The 23800-nt window shown below is 36.9% G+C and overlaps 1 protein-coding gene across 3 annotated transcripts in view; it reads left to right on the forward strand.

The window, feature by feature from the left end:
• Positions 1 to 23800, forward strand: part of gpm6bb (glycoprotein M6Bb) — a 38960-nt gene that overhangs the window by 12119 nt on the left and 3041 nt on the right. For 2 of the 3 annotated variants that reach the window (XM_032568222.1, XM_032568221.1), the window contains exons 2-6: positions 17888 to 18074; positions 19498 to 19654; positions 19795 to 19963; positions 20974 to 21047; positions 21167 to 21232. In XM_032568222.1, coding sequence (XP_032424113.1) covers positions 17888 to 18074; positions 19498 to 19654; positions 19795 to 19963; positions 20974 to 21047; positions 21167 to 21232 — 653 coding nt within the window. Of the gene's footprint in view, positions 1 to 17887; positions 18075 to 19497; positions 19655 to 19794; positions 19964 to 20973; positions 21048 to 21166; positions 21233 to 22121; positions 23509 to 23800 lie in introns of those variants that run through there. The other variant, XM_032568223.1, reaches the window with a different exon arrangement.

Below are 23800 nucleotides of genomic sequence, written 5' to 3' on the forward strand. Positions count from 1 at the left end.
CTCCTTTACTCAAATTCCAAAACGGTACTGAAAGATGTAAGAATAAGTATTGTTTTTTTATTATTATTTTATCCCCAGAAGTATGTACATTAGGCTTAGATTAAGACATTCAAAATAACTATATTATTGTTTTACCATTTGCTATTTTGTAAGTACAGCTGCACAGATTAGTTTGGTCAGATTGGATTGGCCAGATTTCCCTTGATCTGCTATGATTAAAGATTGGCTGCTCAAATACTGAAAATCAAACATTTAGACCTCCCACCACTTTCAGTTTTTACTAAGACAATCAACATTATGTACTTTTATGCACTTTTTAAAGTTTAATAAAAACATCACAAAAGTTTTAGGGCAAATCTTTTGATGTATAATTTGGGATGATTGTGTAATTTATTTGTTTTCTGTTGAAAATTCAAAATTACTACTTTTCTCAAAGGATCTACACTGCAGTCTTTCTCTCTTTTGTATGTGTTTTAGTCCTTAGAACAAAATAATTGGAATTGCTCAAAATCAAACTTGGTAGATCAGACCTAATTAAACACTAGAAATTAATATTAGCTGATTTGAAGAAAAATAATTGTTCAAAATCTACTTTGTGACCTTATTTCTGGGATTTGTGTGACCACAAGCTGCATGTAAAATTACTAAGGTGATCTTATGAGAAAGAAAAGGGCCCCCAGCTCTCTTCCCTGCAAGATCCCCTGTCAGGAGTGAAAACCGAATGCATTAGTCTGCTTTTCAGCTGTGGGAGCCTATAGGATTGAGCTGTTGGCTATGTGCCTGCTGAGTGTATTCAAGCCTCCACAGATAGGTCTTTGTCCTCAGCCCTTTAACGCGGCTGCTAAACAACCGTAAGACAAAAGCATCTGGGGTACCCCGGCACACCAGTGAGAAATGGTCTTCATGCAAAGAGCCTTGCCAGACAGCCGGGGACTACGGGGAGGCAGCCAAACGCAACAGTGGGGTCGAATTGAGCAGCGATTTAAATGAATACCCTCACAGCCCCATATGAATATTTCTACAGCTCCATAGAAGGAATTCAGGATACATTCCTGATGCAGATATTTAAAGTTTGCTTCATAGCCCCTATAACAAATCTTGTGAAGATATTTCTGCAATGACTGGTGTTTGGGTTACACAAGATGTTGGAAATGAGCATGACTCATTTTTTCTCTTGTTGTGACAGATTATATTAGTTAGAGGAGTCATTCTTTCCATCCCGATTTTTTTTTTTTCTCACCAAGACAAAGTTTTACAAGTGAGAATTTGCATAGTCTGTTTATTATCTTTCAAAGATGGGATTGATAGACAGGAAGAGTCACTTCTGCCAAGCAGATGAGAATCTGAAATAGCTGAGCTTTTATAACGAGACAGCTGCAGGAAATATAAGAGCTCAGGGAGAATGTTTGGGTAGGTTTCAATGCAGACTGGTTGGAGATGTGACAGAATGGATTTTAATTTAATTAGACTGCTAAAAAATGGAAAAAGAGTATAGTGATGTTTGATTATTTCATCACATACTTATTTTAGGATATTTTGTGTCACTCAGCAAAAGTTACTGCAAAGCAAAGGAGAAAAAAACACCAGCTAACTGCTGCTTCAGGTCAGAGGAAATCCCAGATGTTTCTGTCTGAAAAACAGCTTAGCTCTACAACAACACGCAGACTAGAGTTGGGATTGGCTCGCTGTAGGAATATTGTAATGACACTATTTAAGGGCCTCTTAAGTCATCTTGGCTTTTGACCTTTAGTGTATGGGAAAAGAATAAATACTGTAACAGTAGAACAGCAACAGCTATAAAGAAATCTTTAGAGCTGAGGAAGTTTCAAACCTTCTGGAAGTGAGCTAACACTAATATAAAGTGTGAATATGAGTGGAAAGAGATTTGCACCTGATATGTTGTTTTTCAATTGAAACTAGTCTTCCTGTGGCTGCTTTTTCAGAGAATTGCCTGATGTTTTTCATGTTGAACATTTTGTTTTTGCCATATCTCTAATGATACTTAATTTAAAATATTTAAAACATGTAAACAGAAGCTTTGTAAATATGATTACAGAGGATTGGGCAGTAAAGAAAAAACTAAAACTAGAAATTCCAATTTTTGTTTTCACACAGATGCCGAAGTTTTCAAGTTATGTTTTAAAGAATTTGCCATCAGTACAGAATCTTTCAGTCAATTACTGACAACACCATAACACAAATAACAAACCTGCCAATGACATGCCAGTAACACTGCATTTACACAATCAGACGTGGTGAAGATGAAATAGGGAAGAAATGGGTTTTAGGTGTCAGACGGGCTGGCCTGAGTATTTCAGAAACTGCTAATCTACTGGGATTCTCACTCACAGCCGTTTTTCAAGTTTTCAGAGAACCGCCCAGGAAAAAAAAAAGAGGAGCAGCTGTGTGGATGAAAATGCCTTTTTGATGTCAAAGGTCGGGGGAGAATGAACAGACTAGTTTGTGATGACAGACAGGCAACAGCCGCTCAAACATCTCGTTACAACCAAAACATTCACAGTACCACCTAGAAATGCACAACCTATTGAACCTGGGAACAAATTTACTACAGCAGAAGAAGATCTTGGTGACACTCCTATCCACTAATGACACAAAATGGGCCACAATTTGTGCAGAGTTACCAAAACTCTTGAACAGATTGGAAAGATGTTGCTTAGTTTGGAGAGACTCAGTTTCAGGCTTTGGATGTGAACATGAAAGCATTTGTCAGCCTTGCATCATTACTTCAGGCTCATTCTGGTAATGTAATCGTATTGGGCATATTTATTTGGAACAATGTGTACCAAGTGTGCATCCACTCCACAGTCCACCTGAGGATTGTTGTTGACCATGGTCATCCCATTTTGTCCATGGTGTACTCATCTTCTCATGGCTTCTTGGAGAAGGATAAAGCACCATTTGTCAAACTGGTTTCTTGAATATAACAATGAGCTCATTTCACTCCATTAGCTTCCACAATCTCCTGATCTTAATCCAATCAAGGCCATTTTAAGAAGTGAAAGAACATCACCAGAGATTTGAATTATAGATGTACAGCTTACAAATCAAAAGCATATTCGTAACTATTGTCATGCTATGATGTCAATATGGACAAAACTGAGGAATATTTTTCTGATGAGGAGGAAAGTGTGCACAACTCCAATGTAAAAAATGGGGATGAGAAATGGGTGCCCAGCAACAAAAGTAACTCCAAAAACACCCAACTTAAAACTTTTGGATATTTATTGTTGTTCCTGTTTTTTGAATATTTTTTGACACCTTCTTGAATCTATGCCATAAAGAATTACGGCAGTTCTGAAAACAGAAGGGAGTCCAAACCAGTACTCAAAGGTTGCACCCAGTTAAGTGGCTAGTGATGTCATGTTTCTCTCAAAATATGTTCAAGAATCTTCTTGAACTGAAGTACTAAAATACTGTCAGATAAGCAGTTTAATAGCGATGAAGGCATCTGGGATTGCATTGTACCTATCAGTATTGTAGGTCAATTCAAGAATGGCTTCTTTTCTTACTTCAAAATAAGCCCCCAAACATATATATAACAGCTGTCCATCAAATCAATAAAGGAATAAACTGGCCAACTTTTAGACCAAGTCATAAACCAGGAGTTGGTCTAGGAAGTTCTTATCCTCCAACTTTTTTATATATTTGCCAATAATTAAGAAACGTATCATTATTTAAAGGGACAGACACTCCTCTGTTAGGGTTGAGGTGTCAGGTTCAGGTTACTCCTGTGTACTACCAGGATATGGTCTCATCTTTGAGACTCCAGGGGAGCCTTATGCAACAATGGCATTAAAGTGATCTGCGTATTAGCCGCTTTGTTGTCATAGAGCTGTCAACAAACCCTCGATGGAGAAGTTGAGCTGGCACAAAGGAGAGGGGTCTCAACCTAATAAAGGTTGGGTAAAAGACCCAAGGGTTTTGAAAAGGGTTGAATTTTAAGGTCAAGGGTGAGAGGTTGGCAGCGTGAGGTGGGGGACAATGGGACAAACAGGAGTGTAGCAGAGAGAAGAGATTCCCAGCAGCTGGGGGGTGGGACGAGTGGAGGGTGAGAGTCCAGAATCCTTGCTGTCTCAAGAGCTTTGGACTTCATTATGTCTCTATTGTGCTACTCTGTGTTCACATGCACAGTGCAACAAGGCTGGAAATGAAAGTTTTTTTCCATTGTGTTATTTGCTATCCAGTCACTCTAACTTCAGTTTACCAGATTTTAGAACCCAAACCCAAACTTGCAGCATCTAAAATAACAGGAAGTGTAAAGTGACTCAATCTGAAAAGGCATGTGAATTTACAGCCACATAACAATGTATCTGTTGGGTTTATTTTTTAAAAGTCTCAGGGTTGGTTTACCGGTTCTTACCTATGTTTTGTACTTCCTACTTCCCTTTTACTTACTTATAAGTACTTATAGTATATCCAAGCCATGCTTTGCTCATGCACTTCAACCATTGTGACCAATTACAAGTTATTTGTCCTTGTAATTAACAGTTGTAATAAACTATAGAAAAAATAAAGATAGAAATAAATGCTCACAAAAAAAAATTTAATTTAACATCTAATTCAATTCAGTTATATAGTATTGCCTTGTAACTTTGTATTGGGTCCTTACCCTTGTTTTGGTCAGTTAGCTCTTCTAAACCATGACTGACTGTAACCCCAGATCAAACCAAAATAATCCTAAATAACCTCACTGTTGCATATTGTTATTTATTGGAGTCAAGTACCTACATGTACCTAAATGTTCTTGCCTTGCACTAAAAGTACAATGTAGAAAAGAAAGAAACACCCCTCAAATAGCTATGAATTGAAGCATGATTGATACAAAATGGCCTATGGCAGAAAACCCAAAGGACCAAAAGTGCAATATTACGAAAAGGGTGAACTTATCCATTTACACCACTGATTTTCTTGACATATAGCGTGCTCTGCCACTCGTTTCTCTCATTTTTTCTGCCAGAACATTACAAACTTAATGCAGAATTATAACATTACTTCTTATAACAGAAATTGACACTAGGTTACTTGAGAAAAAAGAGCAGTGGCTTTGTTTTTCTGAAGCAGATGTGTTTTCTTTCAATGTCTGTTACTGATTGAGTTGCTCTGTAATCTCACTGTGGTGGACTACAATCACAGCAAATGCTCTTACAGACAAGAGACATCATTAAAATGTTTAGAGCAGACTGAAAGAGAAACAAACAATTATATAAGGACTATTTATTGTTTCTGAAGAGGTGGTTTGTTCTGCATGTAGGGAAATAGAATGAGTGAAGCAACAAATAATTTATATTTCTTTGTTTTGATTTGATGTTGGTTTCATGGCGAGTTTCTAACTTTGGATTCAGATTAGATTTTAATTATACATTTTTAAAGCTGTAGGTTTATGTATTAATGTGATATGGCTTTCTGCCTGTCCAAGCCATTGTGGCAGCGTCCAAAATCTCAAGTGAGTTAGAGGGTCTGGATGATAGGAAGCATGTGTGTGTGTCTTATTCTGCCTGCAACATGTCGGCCAAAACCACAGTGGCTGCAGAGATGCCAGAAAGTCAAGGTTGTCAAGGTCTTGAAGTAATTTTTTAAGAGGAGGAATAAAATGGGTGCCAGGCTTCTCCATGTGAATGTTATTCCATATCCAGACCTAACATGATTGTAGAAACATGCAATTAAAAAGTACTGAGTCAAATATTTTGGGCATTGTTTCGTAAAGTACTGAGGAGAAAAAAATAAACCTAGAACTGAAGAAATGGTAGGGATGCCAAGTTATGAAGACTGTTTCTGCTTCTGGTCGAAACTCAATAGTTTATATATTTAATCTTTGCTACTGTACTACATAAATTAGATGTATTATATATTTTTTCTGTTCAAGAAAAAAAAATTGTGTCTGAGATAAAATGCTGTGAATTATAGGATAATATATTACACCACAAAGAAGTGCACATATTGGCTTCAACATAATGTTTCTGAGGTTTGGTGTTGGTATGTTGTAAAGACAGTCCAAGGCTTATAAAGGCCACAAAAATATATATAAGCTTTAATAGCATCTGAAAAGAATGTCTATTTAAACATTACTGGATGTCTTCATGTAGGCTTAAAGTGCATCTTTTTGTGTTTCATATGAAATATCTTGCAAATGTTGTTTGTTGCACTTCAAAGTTTCACATTTTTTCATGTAGGTTTCAACATTATACTTCAGAAACATGACAATAATCATTACTCATTTAGAAAATAAAATAGTTTTAACTGAAGTATAAACAGAAATTGGATTATAAACATCCAAAAGTGGAATGAAACATCAAAGACAGTAAGACATCTTAAAATAGGGGCTTTAAAGGACTTCCACTTCTACCTCTACCCTGTACTCTGGTCAAAGACTGAGCTGATTTCCTGTGATTTGCTTTTTTCTGCTCTTTACACAATGAACCAGGAAAGAAATAAACTTTTTACCTCTTGTTCATTGCTTTTTGATGGAACAATAGGAAGGATGAGGCTCGTTATGAGTCAGGCCGCTACATTTTTTTCGCTTTGCTCTCCATGTCCTACTATGATGATTTAAGATGGCAGGATAAATGAAAACCCAGTGCGACATGGAGTTTATTCCTGTGGTCATTTGCTTTTTAGTAGCTGTACTTTTAACTGTCCAGAGTTTCTAACCCCGTTGTTCCACGAATCTACAGGAGAAAATGGGTCAGCAAACAAATGAATAGATCTGTATAATGGGTTTTCTGTGGAGAGTTGCTGTAAACCAATCAATAGCTTGAATTCATGCCAAACATGTCAGGATAAACACCGGACGGGCTGACCTACGAAGAAGGACTGTATTTAAATCTGGGTCAGTGATCGGTTCTCTGGAATGAGACTCACTCACTGCAGCAAATTGCCAAAGTAATGTTTATAAGAATCTCAATTCCCAAGACAGTGGATGTTTTCTCCATGAGCGTGACAAACATGTTTCTGAACTATTTAGATGCTATACTATTTAGCTTACTTTTTCCCTTTCAGTGGACACCAGTGAGTCATTCCTCATATGGTCCGCTCCACACACACCCATTTGACCTAATCTGCTCTCATTCCTCTGGTGTCAGACCAAGCTTTGCTTTACTTGCTGTTAGTTGGGATCGGGCCTGGGCATGGACCCGGATCCCAGAGAAATTCATGTGTGGTGTGAGCCAGCCGGGGTGCATGTCTTCACGGGTGGCTGAGCACTGAGGAGCATTCAGAGCTCCAAGTCTCACAGAGTGAAAGGTTGACCCACAATGAGGCCCGTTTTATTCGTGTGAGCTTCATCATCATGCAGATTGTGTCCTCCAGTAGGGGAGTGGCCACGTCTCAAGGCAGAGTCTCGAGCTTGCAGCATTCAGGCTCCGTCGCCTGTACTCTTGTGAAACTCCCACAGTCACAGTCATTGGTTTTGGTGAAGATGAGCCCAATCCCAGTTCATTATTAATTGTGTATTGCTTTGCATAATTAGAATATATAAATTTTTTAATAAGAAAAAATTATTGCAATGGCATTAAGAGGTGTAATGATGCACCCAATTCATGAAATTATTAGTAAAGGATGTGGGTTTAATGAGACAAGACAGGGGTCTTACCATTATGATTTTTCAAGAAAAATAACAAACTATGTTTTAAAAAATAAGTAATTATTGTAGACCATTCTACTCTAGATTTCCATATGTTACATTTTTATCTCAATCTTATTCTAAGGTGTTCCTAATGCCAAAAAGTATTGAAAATCCTGCTACTTTCTGGTTGCAAAAATAGAATAAATGTTTCATAAGACTCTGCATTTTAAAGAACCTGTCATTTGAGCGGCCTGAAGTATTCCCACCTTCATTTACTTCGACAGTTTTACAATCCACTTTTGGAAGCAGATCAAACTGTCTCGACAACAACATTAAGTTAAAGGGACTGGTCATTTTGAGCTCAATAACAAGAATTTGCCCAACATGAGCAGCAAGCAAGCAATGAAAATTGTTTTAACGTTTTATCAAAAATGACGGTGAAGGTTTGAGCATATCACCTTCTAACTAATTGAGGCATACATTTTATCTATATCACTGATGACATAAAACTGTGTGACAATTTAGCTAAACCCGGCCCATGTTTTTTTTTTTCTAGGATGCTTGCTTGTAAAAGAGATTTTCCCATTTGTTTATATAATTTTTGTGTTTAGGGCACTGTTAAAACTAACACTTATATTTTTCAAGTTGTATACATTTCTGCACTTGCACTTATCCACTGAAAATTGAGTTTTTTTCCAACAAAACAGCTACATTTATTAACTTTTTAAAAAGCTTAACAATGTGGACTACACGAGACAGAATAGATGAGAACTGTTTCCACATCTGTCTCAACTTGTTCATGTTCTCTCTCAGTTAAACTTTGAAAAACCACAGTCAGATGTTTTAGCAGTCTTGCACTGCTTTTGCCACACACAAGATATTCTTCTTTTGAATTTTGATGGTGTTAAAGTTGACGTTCTCACCCCCTTTTGGCACAGCACAGGTATTGCAGCTTCTTATAAAAATCAAAAACATTTTTTGACATACTCCAAGGATACCTTAAATAAGTAAACTGCCTGGAATTATTGGACAACCTGCAACTTTACCTTGCTGAGAAAATCCTGGAAAATTGCCAATTTACCAGTCACGTAAAAAAACAATGACAACTAAGTGGATTTAGAACCAACAAATACTGTTGTTGTAAACTTTGCTTAAACAGGAAATGCTTTGGGAATTAGAAAGATTTACTTTTAGAGCCCTAAAGCCAAAAAACATTTTTTTTAAGTGCTGTTTATTCATTTTACTAAGTAAGAACATATTGTAAGCATTATTTTTTTCTATATTAAGCTCTTTTTTGTGTGTAAAACCCAAAGGTTTATACACTGGATTGCTTTTAATCTTGTTATATTCTACTGTAATGTATCGGCATGCATCCTCTGTGTGCATCTATTGTGTCTTGTTTTACAATTTATCTCACTTGATTCTTTGCTTGAACTGCAAGCATTTATGTGGAAAACATGATGAATGCCGTTGAATAATCTCAAAAAGAAGGATAGAGTGTTTGTTTTCTTCAACAGATTTACAGTACCAACCTAATGAGGAAGATGTTAGCTCACCAAGTATTTACAGGGTTTATGGTAGAAGTGCTTAAAGATTAGCACACCAGTTGCTGTTGTGGGATCCCCGCTAAGTTCACTTCCCCTGACCCCTGAGGCTCCCATCCCCCACTGACCCCCTTTATCTCTGAGGTCTAGTATCCGTGAGAAGAGCCCACTCTTGCTCTACTCCAGCGGTCTCCGCTCTGCTGAAAGGCCTCGCTCTCATTAGCATACCCCTGGGGCTCCTTAGCCTGTTGTTGCCAAACAAACACAGCCAAGATCTTCTTCCCTCTCTACCTCACTCTCTTTTGTTCTGTCATCGCTAATCGTCCATCTTCCCTGTCAGTTTTTATAACAAGTATTTCTTATTATTTCTTTGGCTCTTATTCTCTCTTCATTTGTCTTTCCATTCTTTCTTAGTTTTTTTTTTTTTTTGCATTCCTCTGTAGGGTTATCTGTTTCTCTCGTTTTCACATGCTGTTTCCTCTGTTGTATCCATCAGAGCAGAGGATACTCTGCTTCCTTGTTCAGGAAAAGTAGATTTGCTGTTTCCCGTCATGGTTTAGGAGTCACCTGATAGAGGAACGACAGCAGTCAGGGTGTAATAACTGTTGAATGTCTAAAAATTAAGGGATCAACCCTGGATAAGTAGAGCCGGGTTGTATCCCTGGTCTTTCATTGTGGTCAAACAGTGAATTATTTTATTCTTTCTTATCTGACATACAAGGACGTTTTCACGCACAACTGTAGTAGGTTTCCTGAATGGTTCCTCTCACCGTATATCTGCAATTCGATTTATGATATAAGCTCCACTCTTCTGATCCTGATAGAAACAGATTAGTGTGGTGGCAGATAGACTTTGTAGTTTAGCTCCAACTTTTCAGTGCAAACCAAGTAAGATTCATACCTACAAACTTGCTTAGTATCTTGATAGAAAGTTGTACCTTTTTAGAAATGCATCAACAAATTGGCTATTGATCAATACCAGATTTTTATGCTTTCTAGGTGGTGAACAGGTACCAATTTGATCTTTTTCTGATCACAAAACATATTTCTTCCTCATGCCTTCAGTTAGTTACCTAATGTTCTCCAGAGAACCGCTGGAGACCGCTGCTTCAGTTATGCTAACCAAAGTAATCCTAAAAACAAGATGGTAAACATCAATAATCATTCTTGCTTTTCAAATAGTTGTAAAACAGTTTCAGAGTGACTGTTTACACATGAGTGTAAAGAAATAACAGCTGCTCATGGCAGAAATGTGAGAAGAACATTTTGGAAATGCTGTTCTTATGCAACATATTCTCATAATTTACTTATTAAATTGGCCAGAATTGGTACCAGTTGGTCAAAGTTTAACAAAAATTGACCACAATATTCTGATCCAAGGATCTTAAATGTCAAAATGTAGATATTGTACATAATACTTTGGTTCCTTTACCATTTGTGCTTGACTGCAAAATGATTTTGTCATAATTCTTACAACAGTGTTATTGTGTAGCAGTGCAGTGTTTTTTTTCTCCTTTATCTCAGTTAAATGATTTAGAACCAGGTAATTTTATGGCTTGTTACTGGCCATCATTATGAAAATGTCACTTTATGATAATCAGCCATCCTCTAATGTAGATCCATAAATGCTCAGGGTGTGTAAGAGTTATTCTTTCAAAGACTGAAGACAAATGGGGTGAATGTGGAGGACAGATACAAAGATGAATGAGTCAGTCATCAACAGTACGCAGATTCACATAATAATTTTAAAAAATATTCCCATCCTTTGTCCTTGCTTTTATTTTACTTTACAGCCACACAAACTTGTAATGCATTTTAATGGGATTTCATATGATAGCCCTGCAGAAAGTAGTGCATGATCATGAAATGGAATAAAAATGATGCATGTTCTTTCAAACTATTTACAAATAAATATCTGAAAAGTGTTGCATACATTTGTATTCACCGTTCTTTATGCTGACACCACTAAACAAAGTCCCGTGAATAGCATATACAGTCCATCTGCAACAATCCTCACGATAAATACAGCTGTGAAGACTTGAGAGGTTTTTTTCAGAACATTTGAGAACAAACAGCATCGTGAAGACTAAACAGTACAGCAGACAGGTCTGGGATAAAGTTGTGGAGATGTTCAAAACAAGGTTAGGTTATAAAACAACATCCCAAACAATGAACATTTCACAGAGCTTTGCTTTATCCACCATCTGAAAATGGAAAAAAGAATGGTGCAAGAGAAACCTCTTAAGACATGGACCATCCATCTGATCTGAATAGGCATGGTCAATTAGAGAATTATTCAAAGAACCAACCAAACGACCCATGAGAACTCTGGAGGAGCAACATAGATCCATAGCTCAGGTAGAAAAATTTGCTGACAGGACATCAATTAGTCATACACTCCCCAAATCTAAAAACTGAATCACACTGAGATACTTCTCCATTAATTTAATTAATATATATAGATAATTGTGTATAGTAAATCATTGTTTAATACATATAAGATTTATTTTCAGTTTCACAACAACACATATTTTTATAAATCATATCCTATATCCACTAGTAATAATAGAAAATCTTTTGGAAACGTAGCAATTTCATAAATTTTTATAGTGCTATGAACTAAATCTGAGTAGACTGTATCATCTGCAGGGTTTATTATTATTTATGTCAAGTCACTAATTTGTTTATTGGATGTTTGAAGTGAGTTTAATTAGTACAGCGACAGTGAATAGCCCCAGGTCTGAAATCTAATTTTGTGTAGGAAAGCAAGCGTGTCACACACAGGGATTATGACCACGAATCGTTTTTATCGCACATTTTATTAGAAATGAGACGTAAAGTTTCACTTTTCAAAAACTTGCTGGCTAAGAAAAGCCTCTCTTTAACACCCTTTAGAGTTGCAATTAAGGCATTTTAACATCTCTCCTCAGTAGAAAATGGAAAATGAGATGCTGTTCTGGCAGTTTGCCCCGGTGGGGCAACAAACAACAATACCCAGCTGTAAACAGAGACATCTGTTAGCAATGATCCTGGGTTTCAGATTGGATTTGGATGGTGTTTTTAATGGAGCTGGAAGGCAATTTATTCCTCCAGACTCAGAGTTTCAGTGTGTTCTTTCTGAGCTGCGCGTCGGGGTGTGTTTGTTTGTGTGCGTGGACTTCGTTCCATACTTATTTTTCCATATAGTAACGTGGAGCTTGTATTTATGATTGCTGAAAGTCTTTGTTTTAGAAGGTGTCTTTGTGTTTGTGTCTACCTTAGATGAAAGATTGGTAGCTTGTTTGAATCTGTAGCGCAGCTTTTTGATGTTTCTCAAACCAGCTACGGATGGATATACATGTTATTCCACTTTCAAACTGACATAAAGTTGAGCAACTCAGTGATTCTTTCAACAGGTTGTGTGCTTATGCTTATGTGATGGCTGTGGCTGAGGGATGAAGACCAGCTGCTGGGGTTAGCGATGAGTCTGAGCACGAGCCCTTTGCAGTGACTCATGGTCACTGATTGTACCTGATTGGAGGCAGGAGAACAAATGTTTACTTTGAAGCACAAAATAAGAAAGTACTTTCACAAAATGCAAAACTAAATATTATTTTGCACATTACATAGTAGTTATCTTTTTAAAGATGTTCTCCTGAATTTTCTGTTTTGACATGCTTTTTAATGTGTTGGGTGATGGTCCTTTCACCATTTTGGTTGTTTTGAGCTACATTTTTTGGGGTACTAGAAGGGAGTAATCTACTACATTTCATACAAAAATACATTATTTGTACATAGTTTCAAGCAATTTTCTTTAACCTTCTCATAGTTAATTAAAGACATGTGCATGATAACCTTGTGATGGTGGTCTGAAGAGAAGAGTACCATTATATCGTAAAGTTCAAACATTGCACATTTGAAGTAAACATGTTGGGGAGGTCTCACCCCTACAAGACCATGACCTTAGGGTATATGAATCTAAATGAATAGGAGAGAAAATAAATGTATTTGCCCAACTACTAGTTAGAGATTTCCTGCAGATAAAAGATGTCTGTGTCTAAAAAAGTCAGTTTGAGTTTCAAGGGGGAACTTGAATGTGGCAGAATAAACATGTATAATTCTGCTTTTGCTGTCCAAATCTTTTCATTTCGACAGCTGAAAATATACCTTTTTATATTTTTCTGCATTAGATTCTATGTTTTTTTTTGTTTTGTTTTGCTTTTCCTGCAAACATTCACTGTATTATATCTTAACTGTAATTTTATAAAGTGTTACCATATCAATGTTTAAAGAGGGGTGTACCGTTCATCTGTACACCAGGACAGTTTTTCATGGAAAATTTCTAATTGAATTGATAGAATTTGCATTTCTATTGAAAGTATGTTTTAGATTTCATATTGTTCTCTAGTTTTACCCTGTTGTCTGCCTTTGTTTTCATGCTTGAATCCTATGGCCACTTGAATGTGAATGTAGGGTCATTTTCTATTCATACTACACCATTGCATCTCAATTAAAATAAAAAGAATAGGTGCAATAAGTCGCTTCACTACATACCTAGAAACTGACGGCAATGACGATAACTTCAAGGCCAGTCACACAACTGAAACCAGAAGTTTGCATACACCACATAGATACCTTTTCTCTCACTATCTGGAATAAAGTCAAAGTAAGCTTCCCTTGTATTAGATCAGTTAGAATTACCAAGCGTTATGTTGGTGAATACCATAATAATGAGAGACAGAAAATGTCAGATATTTATTCATCAATGTTTTCAAAATCTTAAGCTTAGCTACAGAATGATTATTCTCTTTTTAAGAAATGAGAAAAAGACCAAATGATGACGTCATGGGTTTGTAAACCTCTGATAGGTCAACCGACAGATTTGAGTTAATCACCGATGATATGCAAAGGTATGTAAACTTTTGAGTTCAATGAAAGTTATAAAAAACATCTCTCAGAAATGTTCTTGGTAAGTGTTCTAGCATTTATCAAATAGAAATAATTGAGGTAATTGCAACTGATTCAAAACCAGAGAAGTTTGTTAGATTTAACTTCAGACGCTGAGAAAAGAAAGCCGTGTGTCTTTTTATTAACTGTAATAAAAAGACACAGTAAAACTCCGGTTTCAACCGTATTTGAGCTTGCCTGAATCTCATATCAGTCTCATCTCTGCACTGACAGATTTGGCAAACAGGATCCTCCTCGAGCATTAAGAGACTGTTAAGGCTTTGCACTGTTCTGAAGGGGGGTAGTACACAGGATGAAGCTCAGTGGTGGGTTTGTCTTGGGCTTCAAGCCTGCGTGGCGGAAGTGCAAAGTCGTGGCTTACTGCTATTCTGAATGTTCCCTGAGAGTCCAATGTGATGGACAGTCTGTGGCTGCACACACTGGCCCTTTGTATCAGGACTTCTTGGACTCTTTCTGTTTCTTTTTTTTTTTTTTCCAGAGTTTCTCACACAATGTCACACACTTTCACACATATTTTTTTCTCACACAAGAATCTTTTTTTCCCCTGGTCTCCTCGTGATCTTGATGTGGCAAATCAAGCTTCTGCTTTGGGGCCAGACTTTGTCAGGGCAAACAGTAGCAAACCTTGTAGGTGTTTCTTTCTGTTATGGTGGCTTTGAATTCTTCCTTTTCTTGTTTTGCTACGTTCTGTGACAAAGGCAAAAAGTCAGCCTCTTGAAGGAACCGTAGGTCTGACCAGGAGTGTTGGTGACTGGGAAGCATGTGAAAGTCATCAGAGAGACCAGCGTGATTTTCATTTTTGGCTGTCCAATCAGAAGAAGCCAGCAGTTTCTCCTTCTAATTTCATGCTTTCATGTTTAGTTGTGCATCCCTAAAATTGGAAAATGGAAAAACAAAATTATATATTTATTTATTTATTTTTATTTCTTGTGGGGATTAGCAAAAACAATCAGTCACTAATCCTGCTATTGAGAACTTCTTGTTTAGTTTTAGCTGCTAAAGCTCTGCTTTTTTCTACTAATCTACAGTACAGTGCTTTACAAAAACGACATCTTTTGATCTACTTGCCACATTACAATCTTGGATGTATTTTGTTGGGAATTTTTTTTTGTGTGTTGACAGATTAGTACAATTTATTGCATGATTGGAATTGGGGGGAAAAAATGATGCATAGTTTAAAAAATGGGGGGAAAAAAGAACTTTGCATATTATCCGCCCTTCAAATTCACACCAACTGCTGTGTTTAACTTAATATGCAGAGTTAGTTTTCCAACACAAATATAAGTGTGTTGTCAACAGCTTCCCTTGCCTCAGCTTTAGTTTTCAGCGGTTCTTCCCAAACAAGGACATCTTGGCTGCCTCTCCATGTATGTGTGCAGCCATGTCTTGGTAGGTTTGTCATTGTGCCATTTTCTGTTCATATGTTGAACTGAAAAGTATTTTGTGAGATATTCATAGCTGAGACCTTAATGTATAACCTACTCCTGGTTTAAACTTCTCCTTTATCCCTCATCTGTCTGGTGATATCCTTTGTTTTTAGTCTTTAGAGACACTCATGTTTTAGCTCCTCTTGCATACAAATATATAAACCCTGTGCTTTATCACTGATCCACTCAGTAAGTAGTCTTTTAAGATTTTATAATCTAACACCAATAACTTTTCATTTCAGTAAGAGGATTAAATTAATGCATTTTTACTTGTTTTGATATTTATGTTGTGTTAACAATACATGCAGTTCTAAATTGAAAATCTGGATTTCCATTGCCAGTCTTAAATTATAATTATAACCACAAATACACATCAAAGCAGGCATTGTTTTCACACAATATCTTAGATTCACCATAAGAACTAGAGCGGCTACAAATAAAACCACTCGTATTCCTGTCTTCTGCCTTTTAGTTTAGCTATAAATTTAAACCCCAACCACATTCAGCACATATAACATTTGTGGACTTCAGGATGGTAAACAGAGCACAAAAAGCACTTTTACGGGTATGCAAGCAGTTATTTGCAGTGTTGAAAGGTCCAAACCGAGTTGACCGTAAGCTAATATCTGCTACTGGATTTGATGGTTCCATCTAAAGCAGGAGGAGCTTTTTCTTTAAATTGTTATTTACTTTAGAGCTGGGCTCAATATCCCATGGCACTGGATGTTCCACCATCCATTGTCCCTGCCTGACATATTTGTCTGAGGAACATAGCCGAGTGTTCGAGCTCGCAGCTCCACTGTGGGCACACTCATAAAGTTGTGGTTAACATGTTGCCGTGGCAACTCCTTTGCACGCACCACTGGAGAGCAATGTTTTTATCTCTGTGCGCCGCAAACTGCCCCAATAAGGCTTCTGACTCCAAAAGTGCTGGCCCAGCAGCAATTTATCTGTTTTAATTGTCTTCATCACACAAAAATATAAACAGTGCTGAATACTCAGGACAGTGACTTTGTGAAAGAGACACAAAGAAAACACATTGCTCAGAAAATCCTTTGGTTTGTTGTGATGAAATTTTGTAGAAGCAACATAGCCTGCAATTTTCTTCATGTGGAGTAAAGACGTTCTTTGCTTCTACCTATACTCGAGTTTTTGTATAAGTATAGTAAAGTATACCTTTTACCTTTCATCTGCTGGGATCATAATGATAGCTTACTTCTTAACTAAGCATCCAGAAGAGACCTTGCGTGACAGACTTCACTCACAGGAGCAACATTGAGGCGTTTTAATGTACCCAGATCTTTTGGCACAGAATCTTGATACTATAAATGCATCAGTCAAACTACTCAAACTTGTTTGAGGTTTCTTAAGCTACTGTAGTTTTAGCGCTGGAGACCTAAATGCCCAGTATTTACAGAAAATGTGTTCTGGTTTTCATTATCTTTCCCCCCCCCCTTCACTTTTCAGTCGAGGTAAAGAAGAAGAGCTTCTGTTTGAGTTTTGCAAAAAGGCATGCTGTGCTTCAGTTTTAACTGATCAGCTTAAACCTAGAATCCCTCATATTTTGAACTGTTATCTCTAAGCAAACAACAATATTGCCGATATAAAAACCAAAATAAACCATCAAGTAACTAAAAGAATAAAAAAAAATGTTTGTCTGAAATGCAACCCTTTTTGTCTGGATTGGTCACTATCAGTAGCCTTTTAGCTCTTTTTTTATTATTATTTAATTCATTACGAATGTAAAACATTTTCTTGTTGCAGCTTTAAATATTCACTTTACATTGTGACATCAGTAACTGGCAGCATAGCTGAAACATCAAATGACCTAGTTCTCCCTCGACTCTCCTATTTCCAGTCCAACACATGTGGATTTGATTTGAAGAGCAGAGTTGCTTGTTAGCTTGTGCCTACAGACAGAGAGCACTGTGGTAAATCGCTCCACCTCAGAAGGCATACGAACCCATTGGATGAGACAGGCCCATTTGGGTCACTTGACTCCCCTCATGTTCAGCTGCCATAGATTTTCTTTACAGCCTGGCAAAGGCAGACACCCACTGCTCTGACCTGCTGGACAGCCATTAGTGCCCTTTAAGAGTAGTGGTGAGTTGTCAGATAAAAACATGAAGGCGATGTGAGTTGTGAAACCTCAGGGGCACGCAGCAAGCTGCTTCAGCTTGTGCTTTACATTACAGACATTTGTAGACATGGCTGATGGAATGTGCTTCCTCTTTAGACAAACTGTGGGTAAAAAACAAATGAGCCTTTTATAGACATGACAGCTGATGTTGATCTCGCTTCACCTCACAGCCTTTTAAAGCAAATTATATCAAATTGCAGTGGCCTGTAAAATGTTTTTTTTTTTTCCTCTCTTTCATCTTGCGTAGGTTGCTTTGAGTGCTGCATCAAATGTTTAGGTGGCGTGCCGTATGCATCACTGGTTGCTACGATCCTCTGCTTCTCTGGTGTGGCCCTGTTCTGCGGATGTGGCCATGTGGCGCTCAACGGCACTGTGACCATCCTGGAAACCTTCTTCTCCACAGTCAGAACTGACCATGCTATGCTCACTGACATGTAAGTCACCCTATGTTGTAACTTCATGCTGTTGTCCATATAGGGCCTTATAAAAAAAAGAAAAAGTTTCTCATGTTGCAATTAGAAAAAGCTAAGGTATTTTAAAGGTATTTATTGGGATTTTCTGTGATGGATCAACTCAAAGTGACATAAATTTGCAAATGATACACACAAACCACAGTCAAAGCTCCAAACATTTTATGAAGTACTGACTCACATATCAGGTGGGAGTATTTTTTGACTTAAACTTTATTATTATGGAATGGTGGCATGCAGAAAGCCTTGAAAAAAAGTAATGAGAAGTCCAGTTTAGAAATTTCCTCAAGCCAAAGAAGGTATTATTAGATAAATTTCCTTTATTTATAACTAGTAATGGTAGACAGCAAATGTTGAATAGTACCCTGAACACACACAAGATAACCAGACAACAATCCAACATAATGGCAAAGCTAAAGTGGAATGGTTTAGATTACGGAATATTCATTTGTTGGATTGGTCCAGTCAAAGGCCAGACTTGAATCTCCTACAAGAGTTGAAAACCGATGGTCACAGTCACTATTTAATCATCATAAAATCCCAATGAAATACAGTACAGACCAAAAGTTTGGACACACCTTCTCATTGAATTCAATGAGAAGGTGTGTCCAAACTTTTGGTCTCATTGAATTCAATGAGAAGGTGTGTCCAAACTTTTGGTCTGAACTGTATATCTAAATATTTACATAAGTTAGAATTAAAAATATGTAGCTGTGTGGTTGTGATGAAATGTAAAATAGTTCTGGGGGTATGAGTACTTATGCATTGTAGTTGCTAGTGAGAGTTGATGCTTACCATTTTCTGAAAATGCAAACAAAGAACATTGTAATATTTAGGAACCTTTACCCTTACTGGAAAATAGACTTCTAGATAAGCATCTCAATAAAAAGAAGTCTTTTAAAACAGATAACTGCTGTAATGTGAGCTTGAAGTGGAATATTTTTAGCTTTCATAATCTCCCACATTCACCTGATCCTAGAGAACAGTCCTAATAAGGATCGCTTTTAAAAGCACCCCCATTTGTCTAGACAATAAAAAAGGATGACATTGGACAGGGCTGCACATGTGTTTTATGTTGAGAGCTCTGTTTAATTTAAGATGTCCACAGTCTGTCTTTTGCCTGGAGGATTTCCAGAGACCTGCATCACCTGCTATCCCCACATTTGGACTCGAGTCTCTCGTCACGTTTTGCTTAATCCCGACCATCTGCTTGTTTTTTTTTAAAACCCAACTTTCTCATGTCTTAAAGATTGAATGGAAAATAAAAATGCTGCATGCTGCCATTTTTTCCCATGGTGAACAGTGGTAGGCCATGCCTGTGTTTTGTTGTCCACAGCATCGTCACCCTCACAGACTAAAGCCTAACTGTGACCTTGCTCGTTAACAGAATACAGCTGATGCAGTACGTCATCTACGGCATTGCTTCGTTTTTCTTCCTGTATGGAATCATTCTGCTCGCCGAGGGATTCTACACAACCAGCGCCGTCAAGGAACTGCACAGCGAGTTCAAGACCACCATCTGTGGACGCTGCATCAGTGGAATGGTATGTTAACACAACCTCAGTGCTTTTATTTAAACAGGACATTTTGGAAAACAGTCATTAGAGGATGTGTAAAACTCTAGAATGAGCTTATTTTATGAACTTTTTACAGCTCCTTCCTGCTCTTGTTTCTGCCTCTCTAGTTTGTGTTCCTCACGTACATCCTGGGTGTAGCCTGGCTCGGCGTATTTGGCTTCTCAGCTGTACCCGTCTTCCTCTTCTACAACATTTGGGCTACCTGTAACACCATGAAGTCCCCAATGGCCAACATTACAAACTTAGACTCCTTCTGTGTGGATGTTCGTCAGTACGGTAAGAGAATATTGCTTTGTCTTTATAAAGTTTGTTTCAGTTCATTTTTGTTGAGAGCAAACACGCATGTGGCCTCTAACCAAGAACCACTTATATGAAGGGTTTGATAATTGTCTTTTGGACTTGAAAGCTCTTCACACTTCTTATTTTGGAATTTTTATTGTCTTTCTATTTGTGACCACTTAAACTTATGACTTTAGTTTTGTTTGAAGAATTAAAAAACTCAAAACAACGTAAAAAAAAATTGAAGTTTATGTATTCTAAAAATAAATGTTCCGATTTTTCTGCAAGATAAAATCTCACCATGCACATACTAGATCAGAGGCGTGATACTCATTGTAAAAATAACTGTGATAATATTTAAAAAGTAACCCACTGTTCCATTATTTTTTTTATTTTAATTTTCAAGAATATTATTTGAAATAAAAGACATCAGAATGTATGTAGTATTGTCCTCCAATTCTCCCGTTTCAGACAAACTTTCAAAAGCAAAATGTGTTTTAACCTCAAGCTTCATATTTTGTCTACCTTATCCATGTTTTTACATTTATTTTTTCAAATATCCATCCGTCTATCATGCCCCTGTACCCACCATGTTTTCAGATTTTATACGATGTTATGTGTTTGCCTTATATATAGCTATGTTTTCTGTTTCATATATTTTATATTTACTTTAATTTACCTTTTTTTGTGCAACACTGTGGTCAACATTTTTTTAAAATAACTCTTTATAAATAACGTTGAATTTGAGGTTCTGGTTGTTAAGCTAAGATATTGCGGAAATTTTATATTTCTTCGTACGTGTTGTGTGGAACCTTCTGTAAAAAAGTGTGAAATTAGTGGACTGCCCCACTGACACTTTGATATATTATATTCCAACATTCTAGTACCTTCTACTTCAGTGATATTGTCCCAGTAGGGCTGGGCTTGAGATCTGTAAGCCACATGTTTTACCATGTGGGACATGTTGAGAGCATTAACAACAATCCTCTGAATCATTTTGGCTGCAGGAATTATCCCATGGAACGCCACACCAGGAAAGGCTTGCGGATCTTCTCTTATTACTGTCTGCGACAGCAATGAGGTACAATACTGTTAACTTTGCACGCATAGCTATAATATTTTAAAGTAGAGCCTTAAAGCACTGGATGGGACAAGAAAGGATGATTCCAAGGTTCTAATTTTGAAAAATTACTTTTTCAGTTCTACCTATCTTACCACCTGTACATCGTGGCATGCGCTGGTGCAGGAGCCACTGTGATCGCCTTGGTAAGCTGCCCTCTACTTTCACAATCCTTCAGCTCATCTTTGCATGATTTAAATGAGCAGAGTATGAGTTGAGTGCTCGTTTTTTTTTTCATTGCTGTACGGTTTGTGTAACCACACCAACAAGGGTTTGTCATTGGCTTCTTCACAGCTTCAACCCGCATTCACTGTTTGCCATTTGCTTAGGTGTACATGGTTGTTTGTTTTTCAAGATGGGCAGGAAGAATAACTTTGAACTCCACAATATTAAATATATGTATTTAAAATGTCCTTTAACATTTTACTTTTAAGAAACTGAACACTATTAACCAGCAATAATATACATGTGCATCTCAGTAAATTAGAATATCATTAAAAGTAATTTATTTCAGTAATATAATTTAAAAAGTGAGACTCATAAGGATTTATTAGACACAGAGTGATATATTTTATGTGTTTATTTCTGATCACTTTGATAATTATGGCTTATAGCTCTGACTGTGGAAACTAGACTGGCCCTCAAATAGCTTAGATTCTGTTCCTGTTTATTATTCCTCCAGAATCTGCAACAATTATTTTTTTTCATCTAAAAGGATAACTTTCTTCGTCTTTTATCATCTTTAGCCAGTGTAAAATGCTTCTGACAATATCTTTGGTTCAGAAATGCAAAAGTTGAAGCCTCTGTCAGAGATGAGTGATTCCTGAAACACTGACTCCAGCTCTTTTCGTAGGCATTATGTAACAATCATATTTTGAGAAAATGAGTTTTCAGCATTCATTAGCTGCACTCTTTTATTTGAATTACTGATATAAATAAACTTTTTTGTCATATTTCTTATTTATCGAGATGCACCTGTAAGTGGGGACGTCATCAGCATGTGCTCTTACCGCCTTTTCTGTTCTCTTCCACCAGCTGATCTACATGATGGCTACCACTTATAACTTTGCTGTTTTGAAGTTTAAGAGTCGGGAAGACTGCTGCACTAAGTTTTAAGCTGGTTTAAGAGCCCGGCACCACATGTGACTGTGCCAATTAGAGGCAGATACCACTGACAACAAAGAAACTAAAAAAAAAAAAAAAAAAATACAAAAGGAAACAAAAACCTGAGAATAGAAAAGTTGACATCTCTCAATTAGTTATCACACAAACTGTAAATAGCTGATTATGTGCTTCTTTTAGCATTTGGTATCCAGGGAGTTTTCTTGTCCTAATAAAGCTGTGCTCAGATTAGGAGCACTGCTGTCTCCACAAGTTTTCCATGACACGTTGCTTCTACAAATTTGTCACCATAAAAGTTTAAAGAAAAGTGTAAAGCTAGAAATCTAAGAAAAAATAGAGGTATTTAAATTTGAAACGTGTGCAGCTACTTGTGTCTTGTATAAAGGCCTGATCTAAATGATTAATTTAGATCAGGAAAGCAAACACGATTTGCAGCATCCAGCAACCTGCTTTGCAAGAACCAGTTAAATTCCATCAGGCTAAATTTGCAAATTTGTGCACAAATTCATAAATCACACACCAGATATAATTGTAGAATACAATGCTGTTTTTTAAGGACTCACACTGGCCTTAAGACCTTAATTGGAGGAACACTGCACGAGTAGTCTCGTGGCCCTGAAGCATCAAATCACAAAGACTATAAAAATTAATCCCATTGTTGACATGTTAGCTTGCCAGATTAGCAGTTCTGGTGTGTTTTCTGGAGCTACGTCTGTAAAAAAGACGCGCATCATTGGCAAAGTAGCTTTACCCTTATTTTTTGTTCCTTTTTCTGTTTATTTTTTTTTATTCTTTTGGACTTTTTGTGCCAATCAATCACAGGAAACCTTCAGTATTATATTTTTCTCACAAAATGAATCCTAAACTAAGCAAACTTTCATCCACTGTATTATGCTGATGAGTATTACGTTGATCTGTTGTGCATTGTAGATTTCAAAGTAACAACTCCTCCCTCAAAGTAGCATAGGCCAGTACAAGTGGTATACTTCTGGATGAGGTCCTAAAGCCTCATTTTATAAGACTTAAGAATAATTTCTGTTTTAGAGTAGCAAAATGTATTCTGTTTCCTATGACAGCTGATCCTCAGCCTGGAAAGATTTTTTTTTTCCTTCCTCAAAGTGCCATTAAAGAGACATTTTGTTGATTTTAACACAGTGCCTGCATGCTTACAATTTTCAGATTCGTTGATCTGCTTATAATTACTTATACTTCATATTTCATATATTTAATTTTCTTTAAGTTTTACAAGACTGTAGCTTTTACTTTCTACATAAATAAACAATCTTTGTTTACAAAAGTATCCCTACTTGGTCTTTTTTTATTCTAACGCTCATAATAGTATGCAGTGGCTTGCAAAGGTGCTCATCTCTCTTGAACTTTTTGGGAATTTTGTTACTTTACATTGACAAACTTTATCATAATTATTGGGATTTTATGAGGCATACAGACCAACATGTGATAATGCACATTGTTGAACAGAAAGTTGTATTTCAGTAGCTTCTCTAATATTACCATGGCCTTATTGCATCGCCTGTCAGCTTAAGTCTTCTCCACTATGTCTTCGTATGGTTGGTGGACTTGTGCCATTTTCT

The sequence above is a fragment of the Xiphophorus hellerii genome, chromosome 7 (assembly GCF_003331165.1).
Source record: "Xiphophorus hellerii strain 12219 chromosome 7, Xiphophorus_hellerii-4.1, whole genome shotgun sequence".
NCBI lineage: Eukaryota > Metazoa > Chordata > Actinopteri > Cyprinodontiformes > Poeciliidae > Xiphophorus > Xiphophorus hellerii.